This window comes from Stomoxys calcitrans, chromosome 3, assembly GCF_963082655.1.
Source record: "Stomoxys calcitrans chromosome 3, idStoCalc2.1, whole genome shotgun sequence".
In the NCBI taxonomy this organism is placed as follows: Eukaryota; Metazoa; Arthropoda; class Insecta; order Diptera; family Muscidae; genus Stomoxys; species Stomoxys calcitrans.
Genome location: NC_081554.1, coordinates 16,389,050 through 16,403,269, shown reverse-complemented (window position 1 = coordinate 16,403,269; position 14,220 = coordinate 16,389,050). Strand labels below are relative to the sequence as shown.

Here is a 14,220-nt window from a genome sequence, read left to right as displayed (position 1 = left end):
TCTTCTCAAGCCATCGCACTTCCTGCATGGCAGTAATGTCTGCCCTGTATTTCTCCAATACATCCGCAAGTGCGTATACTGTAGCCTCTCAATAAAGAGTGTGGACATTCTAGGTGCAGGTACTCAAATCATGTCCTTAAAACGTTTGCGGAGGTGCTAACATAGGGGGTGATCCGCCTTTAATTTTCATTGATTTGTATACCCTCCATCATAGGGGATAGGGGTATACTAATTTCGTCATTCTGTTTGTAACTCCTCGAAAGATGCGAATAAGACCCCATAATTGATCGTTATGACATTTTAAGTCGATCTAGCCATGTCCGTCTATCCGTCTGTCTGTCTGTCGAAAGCACGCAAACTTTCAAAGAAGTAAAGCTAGCCGCTCGATTTTGCACAAATACTTCTTATTAGCGTAGGTCGGTTGGGATTGTAAATGGGCCATTTCAGTCCATGTTTTGATATAGCTGCCATATAAACCGATCATGAGTCTTGACTTCTTGAGCCTATAGATGGCGCAATTCCTATCCGATGTAGCTGTAGTTTCAATACGACTTCAAACAATTGTGCCAAGTATGGTTTAAATTGGTGCATAACCTGATATAGCTGCCATACAAACCCATCTGGGATCTTGAATTCTTGAGCCTCTAGAGGGCCTAATTATTATTCGATTTGGCTGAAATTTGGCATGAGGTGTTTAGTTATGACTTTCAACAACTGTGCCAAGTATGGTTTAAATCGGTCGATAACCTGATATAGCAGCCATACAAACCCATCTGGGATCTTGAATTCTTGAGCCTCTAGAGGGCGCAATTCTTATCCGATTTGGCTGATATTTGGCATGAGGTGTTTTTTATGACTTTCAACAACTGTGTCAAATATGGTTTAAATAGGTTCATAACCTGATATAGCTGCCATATAAACCGATCTGGGGTCTTGACATCTTGAGCCTCTAGAGGGCTACATTCCTATCCGATTTGGCTGAAATTTGGCATGAGGTGTTTTTTTATGACTTTCAACAACTGTGTCAAATATGGTTTAAATAGGTTCATAACCTGATATAGCTGCCATACAAACCCATCTGGGATCTTGAGCCTCTAGAGGGCGCAATTCTTATCCGATGTGGCTGAAGTTTTGAATGACATGTTTTGTTATGACTTTTAAGAACTGTGCCAAATATGGTTTAAATCGGTCAATAACCTGATATAGCTGTCATACGAACCGATCTGGGGTCTTGATTCTTTGAGCCTCTAGAGGGTGCAATTATTATCCGATTTGGCTGAATTTTGGTACAACGGTTCTTTTAACATACTGGTTAAATATGGTCTGATTCAGTCTATAGCCTGATACAGCTCCCATTTAAACCGATCTCCCAATTTTACTTCTTGAGCATCTTAAGGGCGCAATTCTTTTTGGAATTGACTGAAATTTTGCGCAATAATTTCTGCTATTGTCTCCTTTCAATTCAATTATGATACGAATTGGACCAAAACGTGATATAGCTTTAATAGCATAGCAATTCTTTTCATTTATCTTTTGTTCGCCTGAAAAGAGATATCGGGAATAGAACTCGACAAATGCGATCCATGGTGGAGGGTATATAAGATTTGGCCCGGCCGAACTTAGCACGCTTTTACTTGTTCATAGTAATTTCTTCGAGTATTCTGGGTGACGCGCTTCTAACCCGAAGCCCCAACTCATGTTTTTATCGATCTACAGGTGAACTTGTGGCACATTTTGACTCACTACCGCTAACGGATGTTAAAGGTAGCTACCCTGACGACTCCGCGGGTAGGTTTGTGTCCACATTTGAGATGAAGGAAGGCCAAGATAAGCCTTGATTTTGCTATTTCAAAAACAATCAGAATCGTTGCTTGGTTTCCAACATCCCCAAGTCACCCCAGATTCAGATATATTGGGTTGCCCAAAAAGTAATTGCGGTTTTTTAAAAGAAAGTAAATGCATTTTTAATAAAACTTGGAATGAACTTTAATCAAATATACTTTTTTTACACTTTTTTTCTAAAGCAAGCTAAAAGTAACAGCTGATAACTGACAGAAGAGAGAATGCAATTAGAGAGTCACAAGCTGTGAAAAAATTTGTCAACGCCGACTATATGAGAAATCCGCAATTACTTTTTGGGCAAACCTATAGCTATCATAGTATCCACCATGGTCTTCTAAGACTGTAGATGCCACAATTTTTGTCCGATCCATACAAAATTGAAATGTTTTATTTGACGTCCCAAATCGGATCAGATTTAGATATAGCTCCCATATATATGATGAAGCCAAAATTTGGATTCGATCTTTACAAACTTTAGTGTGAGATGTCTTATTTAACGTTTCAATAGGTGTGCAAAATTTAATCAAAATTGGTTGCGCAGATTGCGCTTTAACTACCACTTTATGTCGCTGCAGTGATTTGCATGGATCCCTCAACATATTTGTATGCGGCTGCCACCTAGTCCTATTAACCGATTGAAGGCTCTAAGCCGCATTTCCTATTCAGAATTTATGAAATTTGGAAGACACTCGTACCAGTCACAGTCAATATCAAAAGTTACGTCCTTTTTTGCGAAATTAAAAACAGTGAGACCCGTTGTAACAGTCTTTGGTCCTTCGACATCCATGGTTTTGTGCGCAGAAAGGACAAGAATTGATTTTTTCAGTAGTTAACTTAGTATTTATATGTGGGGGAAAAACCTATCAAAAATTGAGGTCAGCCTACTAAGAAGAAAAACCTACCTGGAACCTATCAAAAACGGCAGCACTGGTCCCAATATGTACGCAAAGTCTTATTAAAATCGAGGTAGGTTGAGCTCAGGGAGCAATATTTATCTAATTTGTCTAAAATTTGGCACGTGGTGTTTTGTGATGACTTCCAAGGATAGAGTCATGTATGATCCACATCAGATCTTAACCTAATGTAGCTCAAATAAAAACCGATCTTCCGATTTGACTTCTAAGACCTCAAGAGGGCGCACTGAGTATCCGATTTGCGCGGAAATTTGAACGTAATCTTGAATTCATATATGACAGCTATATCTAAATCTGGGCCGATTTCTATGCAATTCGCCTGTAATTTCGAGAATCATAAGAAAATTCTTCCTACCGAATTTCGAGAGAATCGGTTAACAAAAGACCATTTTATTGCAATATAACTGCAAATCGGACGAACATATTGGGTTGCCCAAAAAATAATTGCGGATTTTTTAAAAGAAAGTAAATGCATTTTTAATAAAACTTAGAATGAGCTTTAATCAAATATACTTTTTTTACACTTTTTTTCTAAAGCAAGCTAAAAGTAACAGCTGATAACTGACAGAAGAAAAAATGCAATTACAGAGTCACAAGCTGTGAAAAAATTTGTCAACGCCGACTATATGAAAAATCCGCAATTACTTTTTGGGCAACCCATATATATGGGAGCTATATCTAAATCTAATCCGATTTCGAGCAAACTTCTCAGATACTGTGACAGTCGTCGAAGAAAGCGTTGTACGAAGTTTTGGCAAGATTGGTCAGAAAATGCGCTTGCAGTGGCTCTAGGAGTGTAAATCGGGCGATATACATATATGGCAGCTATATCTTAATCTGAACCGATTTCTATGAAATTCACCAGAAATGTCGAGAGTCAAGAGAAAATCTTTCTTAGCAAAACACAGGGAAATCGGTTAACAAAAGACCATTTTAATGCAGTATTACTGCAAATCGGACAAACATATATGTGGGAGCTATATCTAAATCTGAACCGATTTCGAACAAACTTCTCAGATACTGTGACAGTCGTCGAAGAAAGCGTTGTACGAAGTTTTGGCAAGATTGGTCAGAAAATGCGCTTGCAGTGGCTCTAGGAGTGTAAATCGGGCGATATACATATATGGCAGCTATATCTTAATCTGAACCGATTTCTATGAAATTCACCAGAAATGTCGAGAGTCAAGAGAAAATCTTTCTTAGCAAAACACAGGGAAATCGGTTAACAAAAGACCATTTTAATGCAGTATTACTGCAAATCGGACAAACATATATGTGGGAGCTATATCTAAATCTGAACCGATTTCGAACAAACTTCTCAGATACTGTGACAGTCGTCGAAGAAAGCGTTGTACGAAGTTTTGACAAGATTGGTCAGAAAATGCGCTTGCAGTGGCTCTAGGAGTGAAAATCGGGCGATATACATATATGGCAGCTATATCTTAATCTGAACCGATTTCTATGAAATTCACCACAAATGTCGAGAGTCAAGAGAAAATCTTTCTTAGCAAAACACAGGGAAATCGGTTAACAAAAGACCATTTTAATGCAGTATTACTGCAAATCGGACAAACATATATATGGGAGCTATATCTAAATCTGAACCGATTTCGAGCAAACGTCTCAGATACTGTGACAGTCATCGAAGAAAGCGTTGTACGAAGTTTTGGCAAGATTGGTCAATAAGTGCGCTTGCAGTGGCTCTAGGAGTGAAAATCGGGCGATATACATATATGGCAGCTATATCTAAATCTGAACCGATTTCTATGAAATTCACTAGTAATGTCGAGAGTCAAGAGAAAATCTTTCTTAGCAAAACACAGGGAAATCGGTTAACAAATGACCATTTTATTGCAGTATTACTGCAAATCGGACGAACATATATATGAGAGCTATATCCAAATCTCAACCGATTTCGAGCAAACTTCTCAGATACTGTGACAGTCATCGAAGAAAGCGTTGTACGAAGTTTTGGCAAGATTGGTCAATAAGTGCGCTTGCAGTGGCTCTAGGAGTGAAAATCGGGCGATATACATATATGGCAGCTATATCTAAATCTGAACCGATTTCTATGAAATTCACTAGTAATGTCGAGAGTCAAGAGAAAATCTTTCCCAGCAAAACACAGGAAAATCGGTTAACAAATGACCATTTTATTGCAGTATTACAGCAAATCGGACGAACATATATATGAGAGCTATATCCAAATCTGAACCGATTTGTTCCAATTTCAATAGGCTTCGTCTCTAGGCCGAAAAACATGCCTGTACCGAATTTGAAGACGATCGGATGAAAACAGCGACCTGTACTTTGTGCACAAATTAACATGGACATGGACATGAACGGACGGACAGACAGACGGACGGACGGACAGACAGATGGACTTAGCTAAATCGAATCAGAAAGTGATTCTGAGTCGATCGGCATACTTATCAATGGGTCTATCTCTCTTCCTTCTGGGTGTTACAAACAAATAAAATAATACCCTGTACCACAGTGGTGTCGTAGTGGTGTAATGACCAAATGAGGTCCCACTGTCACGCTTTCACTTTGAATTTCTCCTTTGAAACAAAACAGAAATCGAACAATTTTGAATAGAAATATGCGTGTAATTTCTTTTAAAAATATCTCTTTTTTTTTCAATGCTTCTAACGCTCTTTAGCTGCCTATCTAAGGCACAAAATCTTCAAACTGAGCCGAATCGAGTAGAGCCAAGATACCTGTGGCTGTATGTTTTCATAGATCCTGTGGTGCAATGTTGTGCAGCACAATGAACCTCACGGAGCTAAGGGCAAATGGAAACAAATGCGCGTCAACGTTTCAAGTTGGGCTCAAACGTTGAGATGTCTTATTTTACCAAATGACTGACTGAGTGTGCCTTTTATCCAAATATGGCAGACCGGGGCAGCCTGCAGTTATTTCTTTGGGCAATTCACTACTGCTGCTGATGCTGCTGCTGTGGCTGGTCAACGGGGGGCCTTGAAAGTCGGTAAAAAGCATAGCATTTGGTGCTGGGAATGATTTCATTTCGTGTTTTTAGTATGTCTCTAATGTTGGAATACACATTTGTCACAACACATGTTTCGTTTTTGTTTTTCTTTAATTTTTCTTCATGGCAGAGGAAGAGCTCAATCTCTCTCTCCAGCCATGTCTTGCAAAGGGATCAAAGGCCTAGCCGCCAAAAGTGTGGGCCATAATTAAGACATTTTCCTGCATTATTAGTGTTAAGAAGATGTAACAATGCCTGTCGGGGCAGCAAATTGACAAATCGTTTTTTTTTCTCTTTGTTAAGAAGAAAGACCAAATCATAGGTAATCAAGTTTGTGGAAAATAAAAACACCTTTTTGAGGGAAAATTTAGGTTTTATAAAATCAATTTATTTTCTATGCATATGAAAAATGTTTCTTTTTTTCTCTTATAACTTAAAACTAAAAACAAAACTAAAGAAGAAAATTTGTACATATAAAAAAATAGATTTTTTTTTATTAAATTTGATTATATGACCAGTTTTATTGATTTCTGATCTGATCCATAGAAGGCCCGCCTTTTCATTGTAAATGCTGTCCAAGCATTGTACGTTATTGCCCCTTTTTCTAGGTACTGTCCCCCGGCCCCTAGAGGGCTAACAGCCCTGTGCTGATTTGGTTTTGGGTGGTTTGGGAATGTGGAGAAACTCTTCCTTAAAAACCCAGAGTTCCCTTAAGAGTCCTGCTAATGCCTTGCCTTGCCAAGCTAACTAAGACTTTAAACCGTCTTTGGTCGTTGCATATGCGGTGGAATAAATCAAAAAACGCTTAGCGTTCCCTTATCTTGTTTGTTTTCAACCTGACCTTGGAGTTCCATGTTTAACTGGCTGGGAATTTTCCCAAAAGCTGCATGCGATGGAAAAGTTCGGCGGTCATGGGCATGGCAGCAGGATACATGGCATTGGCCGAGGGCATTTGATTGTACACAGGCATGCCGTGTGGTGGAGGGCCAGCTGTTGGGGGGGCATAGGCAGCTGGAGCATAGGCGGCATTCATGCGTTGATATAAGGCAGCAGCGGCAGCAGCATTGGCATAATTAGGATTGGCAAATGGTGGCAAAGCTCCTGGGAAGGGTCCGGCAGCAGCTGCAGCGGCGGCAGCAGCATAACGTCCCATCATGGGGGAGAAAATGGCCTGGCGATAGGCGGCCAAGCGGGCACGATTGGCTCCTGGGTTTTTGCGGCGCAGTTTTCCGGTGGTCTCACCAATGAACACCTCTTCAGCACTGGGGTCCAAGATCCAGTAGTTGCCCTTGCCGGGATCATCATAGCTGCGGGGAATTTTGGCAAAGCATTTGTTCAAACTCAAATTGTGGCGTATGGAGTTTTGCCAGCCTCGCTTATTCATTTTGAAGTAGGGGAAGCGGTTAATCAAATACTGATAGATGCCATTCAAAGTCAATCTCTGCTCAGGGCTATTTTGTATGGCCATCATGATCAGGGCATTATAGCTGTAGGGTGGCTTTTTGTCTTCACCCTCACCTTCGGATTTGCCTTCGCCCTTGTCCTCGTCACTGTCACAACTCTGATCATCTTCCAATTTATCTTCACCGGAAGAGAGAGAATCGGCAGCACTGCTCATGGGGGTACTGGTGCGGCTGGGACTATCAAATTCCTCGGATAGATCATCGCCATCATCGCAAACATACAAAGTGGCATCCTTGGCATCAGGTTCTTGTTTGATCATTACAGTCGGAGCCAGCTGGGGAGAGTTGAAGGTATGCTGAGGAGCCATCAAAGGCGACTGCTGATAGTGGTTTTGGGTTGTTCCAGAGGGGTTTGTGGAGTTGTTGTTATTTTTGGCCAAAATGGCATCGATGGAGAAGTTGCTTTTGAATTCCATTTCGCAAACACTTTTAACCATTGTCTCTTTTTTATACACAAAAATTTTTAACAATTTTTCTTTTTTTTAAGTCTTAGATTTCTCTTATTTATTTTTGTAAAGAAAATTTCAAGTTTTTTTTCTCTTTTATAGTTTTTCAGTTTTTTTCTTTTCTAAAACTCAAAAGATGTTAACAAGACGAACTAGCTGAGAAGAATACGACTTGTCTACGCTCTGAGCATGGTATTTATACCCAGCCAGCTCTCGATCCCTCTCAGCATGATAAGTCTACACAACAAAGGCTACAACTACTTGAGGGATACAATCCACACAAGTAAAAACAAGAAAAACAACAACACCAACAAAGAAACCAAGCAAGGCAAAGGCATACAACAGAACTCAATGTAGGTAGGCCAACCTAATGTAGAGCCATAGCCATATGAGTGTAGATGTATGTGTGCATGCATCAACAACCCACAAACAAACATATGCCATTAGCTACCCGTAGTATAAAAAAAAAACAGACTCCGCCCTTAACATTGTGTTTGTTTACTGCCAGTATTGTGTGTTTTGTTGTTGCTGGCCAATGGCTTGTCGTTGATACGACAGTGTGGCTATGGCATGGTTGGCATTTCGTGTTTTGTTTGTTTTGGTTTATAGCAAAGAGTCCACACAATATTTTGATAAAGCAAACGGTATAGGAGAGAGTAAGAGTATGTAGCCCAGCCAGCATATCAATGGAGATTATGAGCAGAACCCTTACTCTCTTCTATGGTGTGGAGTATACATTTAACAAGGGTGTTAATGTTTGTTGCTGTTTAGTTTAATCAAGTTATGCGCATGTGGGAATTGTTGTTGGTTGGCTGGAGCCGTCTGGTAATGAGAGAGTGAGAGTATTAAGTCTCCTCTTTACTAAATTCAGCACAACACTACACACACTGTGACATGGTGTGTGTGCACTCCTATGTTTCAGCACTGAGATTTTTCTTGGTTGGTTGAGTTTTTTTTCCTGTGGAGTGGGGGGATTTCATTTTGATTTTGGGGTGTGTGCTTTGCTGTGGCAGTTGTTTTGGTTTTTTGTTGTTGCTTTTACTTGAGTGTTGGTGTATATTGTGAATATTGTTTTAATGTTTATTTTGTACATTTCGTTGCTTCGGCGTCAAAATATCTATTAGCATTAATCTAAACAGGGTGGTTTTCAATCTACTTTTCCCCAAAATTCAATAAAGCGCACATATAAACATCCTTCTTCTTTCAGTAGAGCCTTGTGTAGTGCGCAATTTTTCAAGTATATTATAGTGGGTAATTTTATTAGATTGTATGCCTTGGTTGCGGTTGTTATTGGATATTTTTTTCTTTTTGCTTGGGTAAACCTTTCGCCGTTTGTTTTTGTTAATTTTGGCATCATATTGCAAATGATATTAGAATAGCACAAATTACAGGTAATAAGGTGAGTCTTAAAGAGTTTTGGTAGATTAAGGGAAGATAATTAAATACACGAACTCAATATCGGGAAATCTTTTATTAAATATCTGTAAATCTATTACGAAGAAGTAAATAAAGTTCAGCTGGGCCAAATGATCTTTAATTTTTTATTTCAAATATAAATGGATAAATTTTAGTAATAAGTTCACAACAAAATCTTAAAATTTCAAGCACAAATTATACCATAGTTACTTATACAATGCCTTTATTTTGGTTATTTCAACAGGGTAACACCCCATTTTCTGAATATTCACCACTTTCTTAAGAAATACAAAACTTCGTGATACTTTTTGTATGGATCAAAATCCAAAATTGCTGACGACATCTTGATTTGACTTGTTGATATTAATTTTTCATTGGAAATTCGTAGTTAGGTTAGGTTGATTGATTCGAGTCATGTATCTTGTTGTACCAAAACATAGTACAATTTGGGTACCAAAAAAAGTACCAAATGTTACAAAAGTGATTATTTAAGGCAACGGTAGGGAAGGAACAATGAGAACGAGACTTCTGATTTTATATAAAGGGTGATTTTTTTGAGGAGAAATGAGCCTCATCGCTGAACAAAAGTTGTCAAAATTTGAACACATTTCGAACCGAACACTGATTTTGGTAATAAAATTCAATGATTTGCAAGCGTTGCTCGTTAGTAAGTCTATTCATGATGAAATTTCAAAGCATACTGAGCATCTTTCTCTTTGACACCATGTCTGAAATCCCACGTGATCTGTCAAATACTAATGCATGAAAATCCTAACCTCAAAAAAATCACCCTTTATAATATTTATATGGAAATAAGAGGGGCAAAAGAAAAAAAATTATTAAATGAGAGAAACTCATATTAAAAGTGAGACCCTTTTGGACCTGGAGAAGCTTTCGAGCCATTTATAGTAAGTCACCCGGACCTGATGGAATATTTCCGGAGTTTTTACAGAGCTCGTAAGACTTGCATATGCCTGCATATAAGAGATCGGATACCTGAGACGACAATAGAGGTGGAGTGCAAGCCACTGCTACCAGCGGCACAATCTTGGATTGATGGAACTCAGATATCGCCAGTCCATGGAAGTCCATGCTACATGGATGGATCAAAGTTAAAGGGGAGAGTGAGCCTTGGGTTCTACATTGAGAATGCAGGGGGTGAGATCTTTACTTCAGACTGCATGACCATAATATGGTCCTGCAGGCGGAAATCCGGACGATCGTGGAATGTGTGAGATCGTGTGGTGTTAACGCAAGGCCGTCGAGTGTGATTATCTTTACGCAATGTAAACTGGCCATCTGGGCAATAACAACTAAAACGGTAGGGTCACGAACAGACTTGAAGTGTAAGAAGGAGATAAACTCCTTCTCTGAGGATGCCACTATCTGCATTGTTTGGGTGCCGGTTCATAGCGAATTAAGGGGGAATGAGAAAGCAGGGGGAAGGACAGAGGACTGCCGCCAATAAATTTGGTTAACCCAAAGCTTTTTGGGTTGACGAGTTAAGGGCGTGGGTGACAAACACAGCGAAATTGTCGGTAGGACGACGAAAATCCTATGGGGAGATTCGGATTGTGGGAAGAAGACACTATTACTAAAATGAAGAAAAAGGAGAACAGTATCGCTTTCAGTATCATAACGGGACACAGTGCTACGAGCGAACTTATGAAGAACAAGTGTTAGCATGTGGGAAAGATGATGAATGCCTAAAATACACTATTTTAAAATATTTTGACTTCCAAACTGTATAACTTTTAACTGAATTAACAGTCGTTGTAAATTTTGTAACAAATCCAAATCATGCATAAAAATGAAAATTGAACCACAAATGCCTTAAAAAATTGCAAAATATGAAGCATGTCTCGGTCAAAATTGAAGAAACAAATTAAAAGTCGCGTATCGAATCCAGTGGAGATATTGTAGACTTTATGCCGACTTTTTTGTTAGAAGTTTTGAGCACTATCTAGAAAAAATATTTGGATATCGGACCACAAACGAAGATTGGGCAGCATCAACAAATTTTCGAATTGCCAAGGTGACCAACTTTAGGACTCGGCCAAAAGACACCCGAACAACCAAGGGCCTTGAAATTTTGCATACGATCTCGCTAACACATCAACTCTAACCGTTCCACATTTCAAAGAGATATCTCTCACACGGTATATATTTTACTATTTTTTTTTTTTGATTTTCTCTCATTGTGGCAATGCTGCCATTGTCCGGCTATCATGGCTTACAGACACCCTATCTTAAGTAGGGACACAATTTCGAGGATCCTTTTTATACCCACCATAGGATAGGGCGTATATTCATTTAATCATTCCGTTGGCAACACATCGAAATATCAATTTCCAACCTACAAAGTATATATATTTCGGATCGTCGTAAAATTCTAGGGCGATTTAACGATGTCCGTATGTCGGTCCGTCCGTCTATTTGTCGATAGCACGCCTACTTTCGAAGATGTAAAGTTAGGAGATTTAAATTTTCCAGAAACATTTCCTTTAAGTGTAATTTTGTTGGGATTGTAAATGGACCATATCGGTCAATGTTTTGTTATAGCTGCCATATAAATCAATCTTGGATCTTGACTCCTTAAGCCTCTAGAGGTCGCACTTTTTATCCGATTTTGCTGAAATTGTGTTTGTTTTTTATACTCACCACCATAGGATGGGGGAAAACTAATCTTGTCATTCCGGTTCTAACACCTCAAAATATTCGTCTAAGACTCCATAAAGTATATATGTTCTTGATCGTCCCGATTTGATGAAGGTTGGGACAGTGAGTTGTCTTAAGCCCTTCGACATCCTTCGTCAATTTGGCCCAGATCAGTCCAGATTTGGATATAGCTGCCATTTAGACCGATCCTCCGATTTAGGGTCTTAGACCCATAACAGCCACATTTATTATCCGATTTTGCTGAAATTTGGGACAGCGAGTTGTCTTAGGCCCTTCGACATTTTTCTTTGATTTGGCCCAGATCGGTTCAGATTTGGATATAGTTGTCATATAGACCGAACTCTCGATTTAAGGTTTTTGGGTCCATGAAAGGCCCATTTATTATCCGATTTTGCTGAAATTTGGGACGGTGAGTTATGTTAGGCCCTTCAACATCCCTCGTCAATTTGGCTCAGATCGGTCCAGATTTGGATATAGCTGCCATATAGACCGATCCCCCAATTTAGGGTCTTAGGCCCATAAAAGCCACATTTATTATCCGATTATGCTGAAATTTGGGACAGTGAGTTGTCTTAGGCCCTTCGACATCCTTCGTCAATTTGGCCCAGATCGGTTCAGATTTGGATATTGCTGCCATATAGACCGAACTCTCGATTTAAGGTTTTGGGTCCATGAAAGGCCCATTTATTGTCCGATTTCGCTGAAATTTGGGACAGTGCGTTGTGTTAGACTCTTCAACATTTTTCTGCAACTTGGCACTCGAATTAAAGAAAAGCGCATTTATAATCCGATTTCACTGAAATTTTACACAGTGACTTATGTTAGGCTTTTTCACATACATGTCGTACATGGTTCAGATCGGTTTATTTTTAGGTATAGCGACTAAAAAGATCAATATTTTGTTATGAACAATTGAACAATGACTTATTAGTAGTTGGTCCAAATCGGAACATGTTTCGATATAGCTGCTATGAGGCATAAGGTATGCATTTTTCACCGGATTTGGCGAAAGGTGGTTTACATACACTTCATACATACCAGAGGTGGTGGGTTCGGACAGGCCGAACTTAACGCCTTGTTACTTGTTTTATTTTATTTTTCTTTTTTTATTTTATTTTTTTATTTTATCTTGTTTTATTTTATTTTATTTTATTTCATTTCATTTTATTTTATTTTATTTTATTTTATTTTATTTTATTTTATTTTATTTTATTTTATTTTATTTTATTTTATTTTATTTTATTTTATGTTATTTTATTTTATTTTATTTTATTTTATTTTATTTTATTTTATTTTATTTTATTTTATTTTATTTTATTTTATTTTATTTTATTTTATTTTATTTTATTTTATTTTATTTTATTTTATTTTATTTTATTTTATTTTATTTTATTTTATTTTATTTTATTTTATTTTATTTTATTTTATTTTATTTTATTTTATTTTATTTTATTTTATTTTATTTTATTTTATTTTATTTTATTTTATTTTATTTTATTTTATTTTATTTTATTTTATTTTATTTTATTTTATTTTATTTTATTTTATTTTATTTTATTTTATTTTATTTTATTTTATTTTATTTTATTTTATTTTATTTTATTTTATTTTATTTTATTTTATTTTATTTTATTTTATTTTATTTTATTTTATTGTATTTTATTTTATTTTATTTTATTTTATTTTAAATTATTTTATTTTATTTTATTTTATTATACCCTCCACCATAAGATGGGGGGTATACTAATTTCGTCATTCTGTTTGTAACTACCCGAAATATTCGTCTGAGACCCCATAAAGTATATATATTCTTGATCGTCGTGACATTTTATGTCGATCTAGCCATGTCCGTCCGTCTGTCCGTCCGTCCGTCCGTCCGTCCGTCTGTCTGTCGAAAGCACGCTAACTTCCGAAGGAGTAAAGCTAGCCGCTTGAAATTTTGCACAAATACTTCTTATTAGTGTAGGTCGGTTGGTATTGTAAATGGGCCATATCGGTCCATGTTTTGATATAGCTGCCATATAAACCGATCTGTGGTCTTGACTTCTTGAGCCTCTAGAGTGCGCAATTCTTATCCGATTGGAATGAAATTTTGCACGACGTGTTTTGTTATGATATCCAACAACTGTGCGAAGTATGGTTCAAATCGGTCCATAACCTGATATAGCTGCCATATAAACCGATCTTGGGTCTTGACTTCTTGAGCCTCTAGAGGGCACAATTCTTATCCGATTGGAATGAATTTTTGCACGAAGTATTTCGTTATGATATCCAACAACTGTACCAAGTATGGTTGAAATCGGTCCATAACCTGATATAGCTGTCATATAAACAGATCTGGGGATTTGACTTCTTGAGCTTCTAGAGGGCGCAATTCCTATCCGATTTGGCTGAAATTTTGCATGACGTATTTTATTTTTACTTTCAACAACTGTGTCAAATAAGGTTCAAATCGGTTCATAACCTGATAT

The 14,220-nt window shown here is 37.7% G+C and overlaps 1 protein-coding gene across 1 annotated transcript; it reads right to left on the bottom strand.

The window, feature by feature from the left end:
* Positions 1 to 6,111: 6,111 nt before the first annotated feature.
* On the bottom strand, positions 6,112 to 7,796 carry LOC106091614 (fork head domain transcription factor slp1). The gene has a single exon (XM_013258177.2). The coding sequence runs from the start codon at positions 7,643 to 7,645 to the stop codon at positions 6,602 to 6,604; it is 1,044 nt and encodes a 347-aa protein (XP_013113631.2). The 5' UTR covers positions 7,646 to 7,796; the 3' UTR covers positions 6,112 to 6,601.
* Positions 7,797 to 14,220: the final 6,424 nt, after the last annotated feature.